General features: G+C 51.5%; 1 protein-coding gene across 3 annotated transcripts; it reads left to right on the top strand.

The window, feature by feature from the left end:
• Positions 1-6,075: 6,075 nt before the first annotated feature.
• On the top strand, positions 6,076-14,477 carry Serpinh1 (serpin family H member 1). 3 transcript variants are annotated; one of them, XM_033764226.1, is made up of 7 exons: positions 6,076-6,242; positions 6,342-7,135; positions 7,479-7,522; positions 9,906-10,561; positions 11,587-11,685; positions 11,792-12,024; positions 13,875-14,477. In XM_033764226.1, exons 4-7 carry the CDS (start codon positions 9,913-9,915, stop codon positions 14,175-14,177), a joined length of 1,284 nt encoding a protein of 427 aa, XP_033620117.1. In that variant the 5' UTR covers positions 6,076-6,242; positions 6,342-7,135; positions 7,479-7,522; positions 9,906-9,912; the 3' UTR covers positions 14,178-14,477. The 3 variants fall into 3 exon arrangements, with proteins under 3 accessions (XP_033620117.1, XP_010601616.1, XP_010601614.1); XM_010603314.3 differs by lacking the exon at positions 6,342-7,135; XM_010603312.3 differs by lacking the exons at positions 6,342-7,135; positions 7,479-7,522.
• The last annotated feature ends 478 nt before the right edge of the window (positions 14,478-14,955 follow it).

Below are 14,955 nucleotides of genomic sequence, written 5' to 3' on the forward strand. Positions count from 1 at the left end.
TTTTTTTTTTTTTTTTTTTTTGTACCAGGGATCGAACTCAGGTTCTTGTACTTGCAAGGCAGGCAGTGGAACCACTGAGCTAAATCCCCAGCCCTATTAATGCTTTTTAACTAATTATAAAAGTAATAATATGCTATCAAAAATTCCAAGAAGTGGAGCTAAGAAAATATATTTCTATCTCTAGGGATAAACACTACTGAACCACTTAAAAATTTCCTTCTGGTCTTTATGAATATTATACATGTCTATGTCCATTTTATTAGTTGCTTATAATAAACATCCATCAACACCCAGAACTCTAAACACCAGAAACGTTTTCAAAATTAAGTAGCAATCACCCTACGACAAGAATTGACTTTTTGGTAAAATGTAAACACCCTTCCAGACATCTATAGTTGTACACATAGCATTTTCATAAGTATGCTGCCTTATAATCTGCTTTGTGTTTTTACCCAACAATCCATCAAGCTGGCTTTCTCTGCCTGAGGATTACAACAGCTTCCTCCTTTGTGGTGTCCACCAAAATTCCATCCCTTACTGACCTTGTCTCCAATTTTTTGCCACTATCGAAAAAGCTCTGATGATCATTCATGTACATGTGTCTATGCTCATAACCCAAAGTTATTTCCATAAGCTAGATTTCTAAAAATGTATTGTTTTCCTCAAGAGCAAACAATTTCAGATTTTAAGTGTATGGATAGGTAATGCATTCATATAGTCCAGAAATTCATAATGATGAAAGTCAAGTCCCATCCCTGCCTCCCGTCCAGCTCTCCTGCCCACCCTGAAAGGACGGTCACCAGCCTCTCAGTGGCCTTCCTGACAGCCTGGGCAGATACAGGCACGGAGCACACCACAGGCTCTTCACTTTCTTCCACTCTAAGATTAAATCCACTATCAGAACAAAAGGAACCTCCTCACTTTTTGTTTTCCCAGCTTTCATGGTGCTTCTGCGCCACCGCCCCCCCCCATAGGTAGATTGTTTCCAATTTTTGCTGTTTAGATTCTACAAGGAATTATACAGTAACAAGGTTCTAAAGTCTACAGTGCAAATGTGTTCTAGGAAGAGTATGCCAATTTCTCCTTTTGCTGGGAATGTGTACGAAGCTTTCTTTCTGCTTAGAGTTAAATCCCTTAGACCCACTGAAACACTACTCATGACCCTACATTGTGGAAGAGGAAACAGGTGAGGTGACTTTTCAAGGTCATCTGGTGAGCGGTAGTGGGAATAGATCCTTACCCAGACTGCTTGACTTCCCAGGCAGGGTTATTCCCCTTTTGGCCAGGCTGTCATTTTACCTGGCCAGGCTATTTTACCAAGGGGGGGGGTTAGAACATGGGCACATAGATAAGAAGTGACCGAGCTGGGAGATTCCAAGTTAGACTTTTGCATTCCATAACACTGGCATGGGGGTGGGGCACGGGGGATGGGAGTTGGAGCTCAGGAATCCTTTCTCTGAGTTTTAGAGATGGACAGGGACAACAGCTGTGTGGCCAAGCTGCAGATCACTGTCATTATATGTCAGCAGCACCTGGTTGTAAGGAAGATGAAGGGAAGAGAAAAGCACAGCTCGGCGTTTAACAACGGCCATCCCTTTTGAGAAGCCCTCCAAGTCTGGCCTTGCAGGCACCTGGGGCCAGTTCCACAAATTATCAGAGGAAGCGTGGGAGACGGGAAGGGCCAGGGAGCCTTCCCCTGCATATCTGTAAACATCAGGCACACATGTGTGTCACATGCCATGCACAGGGCTGCTGGAGAGTGATACAGATGTATGTGCCTGGACGGCTTGCAGAGGCTGTCCCCGAGTGCATGTGTGTGCCCTGCACGGCATGTGGACACAGGAGCATGTCTTTGGACTGTGTCCCTGGGATTTGTTTCAAGCAGCAGAGCAAAGCGTCTGGCGTTCCAGTGTGGCTTCTCTGGCCTGCAGAGGGGTGGGGTGCGGGCAGCCAGCTCTGGGAGGAGGAGGCAAGGAGTCCTGTGTTGCTCACCCACACTGGCCTGCCCCCTCCCTCCAACGTGGCGGCACACAGGACTGCCCCTTCACGTGGAATGAAGCTCTCCTGACTCATGCCTGGGCTGAAAACTACTTGCCTTCCAGAGGGCTGTCACAATGGAGCTGCGCATAGCTGCCTTGCCTCCCTCAGGGAGAGTCTACTCTAGATTGGCCTCCTTTATCTCATGTAAAAAGAATGGGATTAAACTTTTTCCAACTAATGGTATCTAATTAAAAGTGATACACTGATGAAGGTGCCCAGAATGAACAAGCGGCAGCAAAACCCTCCATAAATGTCACTTTTCTCTCCTTTGCTGCTGCTCCCTCCCCATGGATACCACACAAACAGACCTGGTTTCAGTCCCGACTCTGACTCCAATTTGCTGTGTGACTCTTAGTCTCTCTTATCCTGTCTCTTCACTGTTACAAAGGGAACATTCAGCCAGGCTTTGTCAAGCATGCTCTGGGAGACTGAGGCAGAAGGATTATAAATACAAGCCCAGCTTGAGTAACTTAGTGAAACCCTATCTCAAATAAAAAACAAACAAGAACAACAAAAAATGCTGAGGATGTAGCTTAGTGCAAAGGCCTGGGGCTTACTCCATAATATCATTTTTTAAAAAAGACACAAAAAAATAAAAAATAAAAAGAGAAACATTCCTAGCCATGCATAGTGACATACAGGCCTGTAGTCCCATAGTTACTCAGGAGGCTGAGGCAAAAAGATCAGAAGTTTAAGGCCCATCAGGGCCACCTAGCGAGACCTTCTCTCAGAATAAAAAGGGCTGGGAATGTAACCCTAGCATGTGTGAGACCACGGGTTCAAACTCCAATACTGCAAAAACAAATAATAAGTAAGTGAATAAAACAGAAGCATCCTATCTTCCCTGGAAGGATCCAGTATGATGATAAATGTGGACTGGCTGGACATACAGTTTCTGCCCTAGGATTCCACAGTGGGGAGGACTGAGTGAATCTGGCCACTGGGCTAAAGGAAGTTGCTTCTGTCATCGCTGGCACAACTGGGCCTGCCTGCCTCACAGGGCCAGAGGGAACAGAGGACAGGGCCCAGGACAAGATCTGGCCTTGCACTGTCTCTGATTTGCTGTGTGACTTTGGGCAAATTCCTGTCCCACGCTGGGTCTCATTTTCCCTCTCTGTACAGTGTGGATGCAGCTGAACTTGGCTTTCGAGTATTTCCTGTTGCTCATAACTCCTGGGAACTTTCCAGCTGTGCTCCCAAGTACAGGGGAGTAGAAACACATCTGCAGGCACTGGAAGATCCAGATAAGAAAGGTTTGAAGGTTTCTAGGCATTTCAGAGCCCCCACCCCTTCCAAATGTGTGCTTTTTCCAGAAAGCACAGCTTGGAATGTGGGGGAAGGGCCACAGTCAGCCGCCTGGACTGGGCTCAGCGCTAAGAATAATGTGGCAAAAGCTCTTGACATTTTTTTGGTGATGCAGGAAATTTAAAGGCGCCGTGGCCTTTCTTTATTCAGGAAGGCCAATCTTGGAGAGCAGTAGACTGAGCCTGCTACTTCCATTGCTTACTCACTAGCCAGCCACGTTTACCAAATGCCTCTTCTGTGCCTGGGCTAGGAGCTGGGAACTCGGGGTGAGGCCACCCTTCCAAAGTCTCCAGCGTGCACTGACAATCCCGGTGATAACACTGAGATAACGCTGCATGATAAGCCATAGTTGGGGGTGAGGGGTAGATACGGTGAGCTACACTAGGGGTCTGGTGAACTCGCAGAGGGTGCTCCAACTCAGCGGCTTTCTCTGGCCTCAGTTTCCCTGTATGGAAGTGGAGGGCATTAGTCCCTTCTATTCTTCACCTTCTAGGATTCTAAAACGAGCCTCCATTTACCTCTCCGCACATCAGTAAAACCATAGTCTTCTCAGCTTCCCCTTCAAAAGTTGGTGAGGGCTAAGAGAGTTGAGAGATCTAACAGTACAGAGAAAGGGAAGTCCTTATGGGGTTTTGGCATCTGAACCTTCTGGAAACCAAGGTAAACCTCTCCTGCACTCCACCAGCTCTGATTGGTCTTCTCTGTTCCTGCTGGAGCCCTCAGCTCACTGCCCACTAAGCTACAAGGAAATTGAGGGCCAAGGTGAGGATGGGGGTAAGAGTGGGATCTGGCCAGGATTTGGGCGGTGTCCTTAGATAGCAATAATTTGTCTTTGAAAACAATACACAAACTGAGGGTGGTGGCACATGCCTATAATCCCAGAATTTAGGGAGGCTGAGACAGCAGGATTGCAAATTTGAGTAACCTGGGCAATTTAGGGAGACTCTGTCTCAAAATAAGATATTGAAAGGTAGAAAAGGCTGGGGATGTAGTTCGGTGGTAGAACACCCTACACCCCATTTGATCCCCAGTAACACATGTACAAAATCATGTACAACTGAGGTTGCTGAAGCATACAAGAACCAGGATAGCCACCCCAAAGACATGGACACCACCCCCAGGCAAGAAGGTTTTGCTAATGATGAGGCACGTCTCCCAAAAGAACATTGTGCTGCTTCTGAAGATAGTGTGGTTGGTCCCTGTTCTGAGAGGTTCCCGGGTTGCCTTTTGGGGATACTGCAGAGACTACCGTGAGGGTAACAGACAGGGGTCCATGATCCCTGAGATGCCTTGTATCCCAAAGGTTTTGATGCTTTCACTCTAAGGTCCTGTGACTGAGATTCTAACAGGCTAAGCTTCCTCAGCAGGATTCAAGGATTCTATGAAGTTTGTTAGGTCATCATATTCTCTGATGGTCACTTTAGGATTTAAATACTCTCTCATTCTTTGACCCTGATTCAGAGTCTGCAGTTCTGGGATCTAAGATTTCCCATAGTCCTTGTCATTAGAAGTCTGAGTAGTGGTGGACTGAGAAGTCGGTCACCAGGCCTGGATAGTGGAACTTCCACCCTTGCAAATGATTGTGGCCAGGGACCCAAAGGATTCATTTGCTGGGTGCTGGGATTGATTTGTCCCCAGGATCCAGACATACTTAGCAGTTTGCTGACTGGATGAGTGAATATGTGAATGAATGGAGAGTCTCTCCACCCTGTCCTTTTCTCTTCATACTATGCCCATCTGTCACGGACTGTTTAACTGTTACAGAAGATTGGAGGAGTATCCCAAACAGTCTGCCCTCCGAGTTCTCTATTAATATGCGCAAGCCCCTCAGAGTGGACATGCCTGGGGGTGGACACTTGCCTGGAGCTCAGCTGAATCCTCAGCCCCTAGAACAATCATGAAAAGCAAGAGGGGAATTGGGGAAAGAATCAAGGAATGAGTCACCACCACACTTGACAGTTAAGGTCACTGAGACCCAGAAGATGAAGGTAGCTTGCTTAGGGTCACAGACATAGCACTTAGTGGATAGCCAGGGTCTCCTTCCTGTGCACCTCGGCATGCCCAGCCTCTACCACCTGACACTTCCCAGGTGTCTTGTCTCTCTGCCTGTAACACACCGAAAGGGGTGAGACCCCGCCTTTCTCCTCCTCAGGACCATCGCTGGTTAAGTTACTGAGGTTGAGGTTTTTAGGGTGAAACCCTCACCCCAGCGCCCATCCCAGACTAGACAAAAGCACTGACTCCTAAACCTGCCATCTCCCCCTAAAGAAGAAAGACTGAGGAGGAGGTAATGGAAGACCCAATTAAGTTTCATATTGAAAAAACTGGAGGTGTGTGAATGGCGTGGGTGGGCTGTGTCTCCAAGGTAAGGGGTGCCAGAAGAAATGTGCCGTCTGCCCGGAGTGGGTTGGCTTGTGTGGAGATGTGTGTGTGTGTGTGTGTGTTTGTGTGTGTGCGGGAGTACTGGACATAGAGACACAGTGTCCCCCTCCAGGGCAATGGCCTTAATCCCCTTCCCTCCACCTCCGGGACAGCCAGGATCCCGATTCTCCACTGAAAGAAAAGATGCCTGCCTTCCCTCGGAAGGACAGGCTGGTCCCCTTTAGGGATCCGGCGCGCAGCAGCCCACAACTTTAATGGGCAGTAGGACCCAGGGGCTGGAGAGTGCTCTGCGAGAGGGGCGGGAGCCGGGGCGGGGCGGTTTGGGGGAGGTTCTCGTCTTTTTTTTTCCCCCTCCGGGAGCTGAGGCGCCCTCCGGAAGCATTTCCAACTTTCCAGAAGTTTCTTGGGACGGGCAGGAGTGGGTGGGGAGATCCATATATAGATCCTGAGCGCCAGGCAGCGGACGGAGAATAGTCTGTCCGCGGCTCCAGAGCGTGACTTGCGTCCGGGTCCAGGTGAGGGGCCGGGGCTGCCTGGGGACGGCTGGGGAGCGAGGCGGGGCAGATGACCCCGGGAGGGGTTGGCACCCACAAACTGGAGTCCTTGGCTTTTAGGGGCAGCTGAGGGGTTCAGAATCGGGACGCTGGATGGTGATGGAACCAGAGAACTGAGGCGGAGAGCGGGTCCGGGGGAGCCTGTGCACTGGATGGGCTGGAGAAAGTGCTGAGCACCTAAAAGTTCAGCAAAAGGCTGGTGGTGGCGGAGAGGAGACAGTGGGGCCAGGGCCAGGGCCCTGAGTGGACCCTCTGCAGGATGGAGGGAGATGGGTTCCTGCCCTTTCTGCAGGGCTGGGGCCGGCCAGCTTTGCACTCCGTTCCTGGAGGCCTAGAGGCCAGCAGTGAAGGAGTGATGGCCCAGTCTCCTCTGATTCTCGATGGGGGTCATCTGAGAGGTGAAATCGTGCTGGCTTTTGTTGTAGTGGGAGTCTCGAAGGCTCGTTAGCTTCCCATACAGGGGAGGAGTCCCCAGTGGTGGGCCCATTTCTGATCTGTAGTGTGGCAGCTGGAGGGACGGCCTGAGCTGCGCCGCTCTCCCTGTGAAGGTCTGCACCCTGAGGTGGGGGAGGGACGGACCCGAGAGATTTGTGGCAGCTCCTGTTCTGCCCGCCCACCTGGTTCCTGTGGAACCTCGGGTTTAGGCTTCCTACCCCCGGCGCAGGGACATTCCTGAGACGCCTGGAGAGAAGAAGGAGAGCACTTCCAGCCCGGCCCTAAGACCGGGCCCCTCCTCCCTCCCGGTTTCCTTCTGGTCTCTCTGGGCTGCAGGGCCCAGATGGAGACCTGGGGAAACTGGGGGCTTTAACAGCAAGGAAGTTTGACTGGGACCACACCCTCCCGTTTTTCAGAAGGTTCCTATACCCATCCCCCCTTCCTTCCCCTCTTTTGTCTTGGGTCACCGGGATTCCCTGCGGAGGTGTGTGTGTGTGTGTGTGTGTGTGTGTCCGTCCTGGCTGTGTAACAGGACACCACATGCGGCCCTTGGGAGGGCTCTGAGTTCTGAGAGGAAGGAACTATGCTCTAGGAAGCCTGACCCCTGCTTGTCCCTGTGGTACTGGGGTGACTTCTGCCTGGGGATCGGTTTCTCCCACTGGACACTAGATCCCCAGTGTCCTGTTTGGGGACTGGGCCTAGCAAACTCCTGGCTCCCCACCTTCTCTGGGGGCTTCATCCTCCTCTTCTGTTTTCTTTCAGAATGAAAAAGGCAGGCATTGACTACCCTCTGTGGCAGTTTCAAGGTACTTAAGACCCCTCAAGTTTTGGAGGCCCTGTAGGTAGTCCCAGCAATGTCTCCCCTTTCTCCTAATACCAGCTCAGTCCAGCCAGCTGTGGGCACAGCCATCACCTAAAAGGGCTCTTGTTTTTCTTCTCAGGGCTATGGATTGTCTAATCTTAGCCTTAGGGCTGGCATTTCCCCACAGCAAGATGGGCTGGGCTGTGGGAGGCCTCTGGCTTGCCGAGGCTTGCCTTCCCCAATTCCCGCTGCAGGTTTATTTAGGCCTTGCCTCTCCCTTCAGAGACCAAATCACTGATGCAAAATAGGCCAGCAAGGTTCCTGGAGTCCCTAGAAAACTTGTGGCACCCCTAGGAGTCCAAGCCTCTTGCCTCCCAGGTTGGGAGTCCCCCTCTGTTGGCCTACAAAGATAATTCAGCCTCCTGCCTGCCACGTCACCATCACTGGGAGCAGGGGCTGTGTGGCTGCCAGAGAAACCCTAACTACTCATTTGGAGCCTTTTTGAGAAGCCCCTCCCAGCCTTTGAGGTTCTGGTTGGTTGGGGCCAGGGGCTGTCAAGATGGTGGCTGCCACGTGGCAGCCTGGCTCCTTCACTGCCTCCTAAGGAAGGCCATGCTGGTGGCTTTTGCAGCCTGACTGAGCTGTACCATTGGCTATATGGATTAGCCATTGGCCTTAGAGAACAATGGCCATGTGCCTAGTGTCATTGTTAGTGATGATCTGTTTTATTCTCAAGTGTTCTTGTTTGTACAATAAATGGTGTGGTCACTTTGCCTTTAGGGTCTGAAGCCTGGTGGAGAAGGAGCCAGGGCTGGGAGGGAAGAGGCTGGGGGTCTAGTTTGGGCCTCAAGACCCTGACTCCTTGAACCCTTTCCTTCGCCTCTGCACTGTACCTTCAAGGTCCTGACAGTACAGGGAGGTGAAAAACCTGCCTGAGTTTATAGGAAGCCAGGAGTAGAACCTTCCCAGGAGTCATTGCTCTCCCTCAGCAGGCCAGTGTACCCAGGGTTTTATACCAGGATTTTGAATTTTCAGTTTTTCTAGGGGAGAGGAGGGTCATGAAATTTGATCTGCCAGAGCAGCAGAGTCTTGGTCTCCACCAGGCTTCTTCCTGACTCTTCAGCCCTGTCCTCTCTTCTGTCCTGATGCATAAAGAAAGGGGCGGGGGAGTTGAAGGGCACACGTGTATATGCCTGCGTGCATGCACCTGTGTGTATGTGTGTAAGTACCCTGTGAACAGAGACCATCCTTATTGGAGGCCCCAGAGAAGGGAGTAGGGCTTGTTTTAGAGGCCCTGGTACTGCTGGGTTTGGAGAGGGTGTCTGAGGGCAACCTTGAGACCATAGAACAGATGGCCTATGTGGCAGTGGATGTAAGATGGGAGGACATTGGTCTCCAACATCCTGGAAGGATGAACACACACACATCTTATCAGCCTGTGGTGATGGGGGAGGGATCACTGGTCTATTGAGCTGTGACTCATTTCCCTCCCCAGGATCCTGTCCCTGCTGCTCTCTCAGGAAGCCCCCTTCCTTGCCTAGTTTCCAAGTAGTTGGTCTCAGGAGTTGTCCTGGGATTTCCCTTTTGGTCCAGGGACAGTGTGCAAATGTGCAAGCCAAATCCTTGGGCCTGAGAAACCTAGACCCTTCCAGCTTGCAAAAGGAAGACAGGCTCAGTGGACACACACACACACACACACACACACACACACACACACACTCACACTCAAGATCACCCTAGGGGTAGTGGAGTATAGCATCAGAGCTCTCCTAATTAATGAGTTGACTCATTAACATCCCAGAGCTGAATGAAAGGTGTGTTGTGGGGGGGCAGCATACTCTACAGCCCTGTCACACGTGACATCCTTTGCTTGAGCACCTGGACTTTTTGCAGACAGCAGCCCAGCTGCTGTTTTTTCCTTACTGCGGAAAGGCCCTGAGAATTGTGGTGAGATCAGAACCAAACTATGAATAACTGAGGACACCCCTGGCCTGGCCAAATGGCCCTGTTTTATCTTCACTCAGGATTAGCTTGTCCCTGTCTTGTCTAGGCACTGGGAATATGGGGAACCAAATTGGCTAGGCATCCTGTCCTGGAGGCCACAGCCTACTTAAAGGCAAAAGAGATTTATAATAAACACCTAAGTAAGTGTTGGGTGTGCACTGCAGGAAATCAGGGTGGTCTGACGGTGACCTGTTGGGAACCCTGCTTTAGTTAGGGAGGTCAAAGAAGACCTTGGGGGAGAACTGGGCAGTCCTGAGTTAGGCCTGGGCTTCCAGAACTCTGCTTTTACACCAATCTTCAGGGGACTTGATGGTACCCAGAAGGCTAGGGTTGGTGGCTGGGGAGGAAGGCATAGTGCTACCTTCTCTCTGCACCCCTTACAGGTACCCCATGGTGCACACAGCCCACCTCTCAGCCATGCGCTGCCTCCTGCTACTTGGTACTTTCAGCCTCCTGGCGGTGGCCCTGGCAGCTGAGGTGAAGAAACCTGCAGCAGTGGCAGCTCCTGGCACTGCAGAGAAGCTGAGCTCCAAGGCAGCCACACTGGCTGAGCGCAGTGCTGGCCTGGCCTTCAGTCTGTATCAGGCCATGGCGAAGGACCAGGCAGTGGAAAATATCTTGCTGTCACCTGTGGTGGTGGCCTCATCCCTGGGGCTGGTTTCTCTGGGCGGCAAGGCAGCCACCGCATCACAGGCCAAGGCGGTGCTGAGTGCAGAGCAGCTACGCGATGAGGAGGTGCACACAGGCCTGGGGGAGCTGCTGCGGTCACTCAGCAACTCCACCGCCCGAAATGTGACCTGGAAGCTGGGCAGCCGCCTTTACGGCCCCAGCTCAGTGAGCTTCGCTGATGACTTTGTGCGCAGCAGCAAACAGCATTACAACTGCGAGCACTCCAAGATCAACTTCCGAGACAAGCGCAGTGCCCTGCAGTCCATCAATGAGTGGGCGGCGCAGACCACAGACGGCAAGCTGCCCGAGGTCACCAAGGATGTGGAACGCACCGACGGTGCCCTGCTTGTCAATGCCATGTTCTTCAAGCGTGAGTCCAAGACGGGGCCGGGAGGATGAGGGGGGAGGTTTCTCCTCTCAGGAGAAACAAGCCTTTCTCATGTCAAATGCTTCACTGTTTTTCTTAAATACCCACAACTCCCAGAGGCAGAACTGTTACTAAACCCTTCGTACGCCTAGAAGGCAGATGTAGAGAGAGAGCCAGGTGTCTAAAGGAATGGTGCAGGTATCCAAGCCCTCTGAGGGACTCCAGAAGATGTGCTCCTTCATCAAAACAAAGTGCTGTTGCTTCTGTGTGTTGGAATCGCTCAGTAGTCAGTTCTGCCTCATCATTGAGCTAAGGAAAGGCTCCTGTTCCTTAAAGCAACTCCATGGGCAGGTACTGTTAGTTCCCTTTCACAGGTAAAGAAGCTGAAGCCCATCTAGGGGGTAGCAGTTTCAGGAGTCAAGCTGAGTGCATCAGTAGACCTGAAGATTAGATTTGGAGTGGGTGGATCTGTGAAGACCCATGTGGATAGTGCTGTTCTCACAATTGCTCTGAGAACAAGGTAACCTGTTTTACAAATGTGGCCAAACTAGGAGAGGGGAGAAGTTCTGACAGACAGCAGGCCACTGCCACACATAAATTGTTTGGATCATCTTTGTGACTACAGAAACAACTTGCAGACAAGAATTAAGGGTAATCATAGGGAGCTCCTTGCCCAGGGGACACATCCTCCTCACTTACCAGGTGAGGTAGAAAGCCAAGCTCAGCACATTTCTCTACTACCCAGGTAGTAGACACAGAGGTGGCTGAGCTGAGAGTAGGATGAATTCCTTGTCATGTGGGAGCAGCTGGGCAGTGGCTAGAGAGAACTGCATGTCCTCAGATAGCATGTCCTCGGGTTTGGGTCCCCTCACCCCACAGAGAACCATGTCCTCTGAGGACTGGATGCTTGGGGGTGACGCTTACAGCCTGACCCCATGGCTAAGGCGTAGTGTGCAGTTAGAGTGCTTGTGGGCTGTGATTGTATCTGGGGACATGAATCTCTGACTCAGTGCTCTGTCCCCATACAGCTCACTGGGACGAGAAGTTCCACCACAAGATGGTGGACAACCGTGGCTTCATGGTGACTCGTTCATATACCGTGGGAGTTACGATGATGCATCGGACAGGTAGGTGCCTTGCAGAGCGGGAGACCAAGGTGCAGTTCCAATGTGCTCAGGGTCTGGCCTGCCTCCCACCCCACAGTGTACCAATGTCCTCTGCTCTCTGCCCAAGGCCTCTACAACTACTATGACGATGAGAAGGAGAAGGTGCAGATCCTGGAGATGCCCCTTGCCCACAAGCTCTCCAGCCTCATCATCCTCATGCCCCACCATGTGGAGCCACTCGAGCGTCTTGAGAAGCTGCTGACAAAGGAGCAGCTGAAGGTCTGGATGGGGAAGATGCAGAAGAAGGCTGTTGCCATCTCTCTGCCCAAGGGAGTGGTGGAAGTGACTCATGACCTGCAGGTGAGGCTGGAGGAGAGGGGCTTGGGCACTTCTCTCTGCTGGGCTCTGCTGGGGGACACTGGAGAACAAATGTGGACCCTGCCCTTGGACAGATGATAAAATAAGGTTGGATACTTGCTGTGTCCCAGGCAGCCTTCTAAGCATTTGCTATGTGTTAATTCGCATAATCTTCCAAACAGCTTCATTAGGGAGGATTATAAATTAGTTGGCAGATGAGGAAACAGACTTCGAAAGGTTAAGTGACCTGTCTGAAGTCACAGAGCCAGTATTTGGGACATCGTGCTCTCAAGCCAGCCCTGTCACTGCACTACTCTTCACCAGTGATAAGAAGACTAGTACCTGGGGGTCACTTAGAATGGCCAGCAGCTTGGCACATAGGCTTGAGGGGATCTCCCTGCTCACGCTACCCTGGGTGGTGGGTAGAGACTTGGAGAAAAGTGACTTCCTAAGGCCCTCTGGCTCAATAGCACCACCCCCTTTACTCGAGAAAAATTTCTTCTCATTCTTGCCTTGGCTGCCAGAAATGTTTCCCTGGCAGGCTTCTCACCCACAGAATTTGTTCAGCCTACTGAGGGAGCTGCAGATGAAGTGGTGCTTGGGCTCCAAACCAGAGGCCAGTAGAGCTTGTAGAGGTCTCAATTAGACACTGAGTTTCCAGATAGGGCTCCTCACTGTCTCCCAGCTGGGCCTGGCTGGGTTCTTCCCCAGTCTCTTTTGTCAGTGGTTGATGTCTGCTTGCTTTCTGTCCTTATTTCTCGTGTGTCTTTCTGGACCTCTCAGTAGAGCTACTGTGTACCAGACTGGGGTAGATGGAATTGTGAAATTTGAGGGGGGTGACTTGCATAGTTTTTAGGACTGGAATAGCTAGGCCTTCTTAGATATCTATCCAGGACTCCTCGAGCCTCAAGACCCTAGCCTAGCACTGCTTTGGCCATGCCAGGGAGGTGAGACTGTCTGCAGAAGCCTGGGCCTTGGAGGTGCTGTTGACTTGGCCCGTGGTCGTTCACTGACAGCTCTTCCACATGGAGAGTCGGCGAGAACGCTGGACAGGGGCGCCACCCTCCCAGAGCTCCAAGTTAGGTGGGAGGACTAGGCAGGACCAGGCACTGCTTATCTTGAGGGAGAGCAGGTGGGATGCCAGAGCTGAGGCCAAAGGCTGTATAGCACAGCCATGGGTCACGTATTCAAAAGATGTATCTTATATTCACATGCTGTGCAGTCGTCCCCCCACCCGTTTTAACTTTTTAAAACAAATTTATGTGGAATGTATGATGAATGTATTAAAAATAGATCAGTATAATGAACTCTCAGGCTCCCATCACTCAGCTTTGCCATTGTCCCCTCACAGCCTGTGCCACCCATTTCTCCCAGGTTACTGTGGACAGGTTTTAAGCCCAGAGTGATGTGGATAGAGCTGTCTTCCCATCATTCTTTCTCAAACCTGAGTGTGCCCAGAACCATCCGTGGAGTTGGTTGGAAAGGACCCTGACTCACCCCTGAGCTTGGGGTTCAGTGGGCCTGGGCTGGCGTCAGGGATGAGACTTTGGGAAAGTCCCTGGTGTGCTGTCTGGCCATGAAGCACACTCAAGAGGAAGCCCTAGATGGCGTGGCAGGGAAGGGTGGATTCTGACTTGATTTACTGGGTCTCCGTTTCATCGCCTGTGAAGTGCAAGTAGAATCCCTCGAGGGTGGCAATGACAGTGAGGAAGCAGTGGTTTGAGATGCCCTGCACCATGCCTGGCACACAGTAGGTAGCCAGAGAGTAGCTGTACCTTTGGAGGAGCAGTCAGGGTGGTGAGGGAAGAGGGCGAGGATGAGTGCATGACCTTACCTGACATCTGATTCCACAGAAACACCTGGCGGGGCTGGGCCTAACTGAGGCCATTGACAAGACCAAGGCAGACTTGTCCCGCATGTCAGGCAAGAAGGACCTGTACCTGGCCAGCGTGTTCCATGCCACTGCCTTCGAGTGGGACACAGAGGGCAACCCCTTTGACCAGGACATCTACGGGCGGGAAGAGCTGCGCAGCCCCAAGCTGTTCTATGCCGATCACCCTTTCATCTTCCTGGTTCGAGACACCCAGAGCGGCTCCCTGCTGTTCATTGGGCGCCTGGTGCGGCCCAAGGGAGACAAGATGCGAGATGAGTTATAGGGCCCTGGGGTGTACAGGGATGCAGGAGGCAGCCTGAAGGCTCCTGAGACACATGGGTGCTACTGGGGAAAGGTGCCAGCCTTGGATATTCTACGGGGTGGGGGTGGAAAAAAGACCAGGGTTCCCATGTGTCCCAGTGGACTTGCCCAGCTAGAATCCACTCAACATGGACATGGGCCTGCAGAAACCATGATGCTGAGCCCAGAGAGGCCACATGCTGTGGGAGCTGGGTGTCTTGATTCTGCCCAGTCTTCAAAGTCCTAGGTCCAGTCTTCCTCATCCAGCCAATCAGTGTTCCTATTTATAGCCAAGGCCTTTGAATGCATGAGACAATTGAGCAGCCATCTTCTGACAACCACCATCACCACCTCAGCCCCTCCCTGGCTCTCCAGACCTCCCCCATCTTCCCTCAACTACAAAACTAGGTGCTGTAGCTCCTGGGACCAGGCAGCCCAGAATGGCCTTAGTCCCAGTAATGCAGATGGGAAAACAGCTCAAAGAAGGGGCTCCTGGGCAGACCCTGGTTAAGAATCGTTACATGGGACATCGTGGGGACGAACATTTTGTTTTCCTTTTTTTTAGGTTTTCAAAGATGGGAAGGGAAAAGGGGGAATATGAGCCTTTGTTGCTGTCAAAATGAGAACTTATTTGTACAATTGTTTTTTTCAATAAAACTTTTCCAGTGAAATTTTGTTGAAGAGCGGAAGAAGATTGTATCAGGAGATATCCACATCATTTGTCCCAGAGGACAAAGTCTTCAGTTTAACCGTCCACACGA

This window comes from Fukomys damarensis, unplaced genomic scaffold (genome assembly GCF_012274545.1).
Source record: "Fukomys damarensis isolate Sample0158 unplaced genomic scaffold, DMR_v1.0_HiC HiC_scaffold_16, whole genome shotgun sequence".
Classification (NCBI taxonomy): Eukaryota; Metazoa; Chordata; class Mammalia; order Rodentia; family Bathyergidae; genus Fukomys; species Fukomys damarensis.

Coding starts and splice junctions, on each gene's coding strand:
- Serpinh1 (XM_033764226.1), top strand. CDS start 9,913: ATGGTGCACACAGCCCACCTCTCAGCCATGCGCTGCCTCCTGCTACTT. Junction 10,562..11,586: donor CAATGCCATGTTCTTCAAGC/GTGAGTCCAAGA, acceptor GTCCCCATACAG/CTCACTGGGACGAGAAGTTC. Junction 11,686..11,791: donor TACGATGATGCATCGGACAG/GTAGGTGCCTTG, acceptor TCTCTGCCCAAG/GCCTCTACAACTACTATGAC.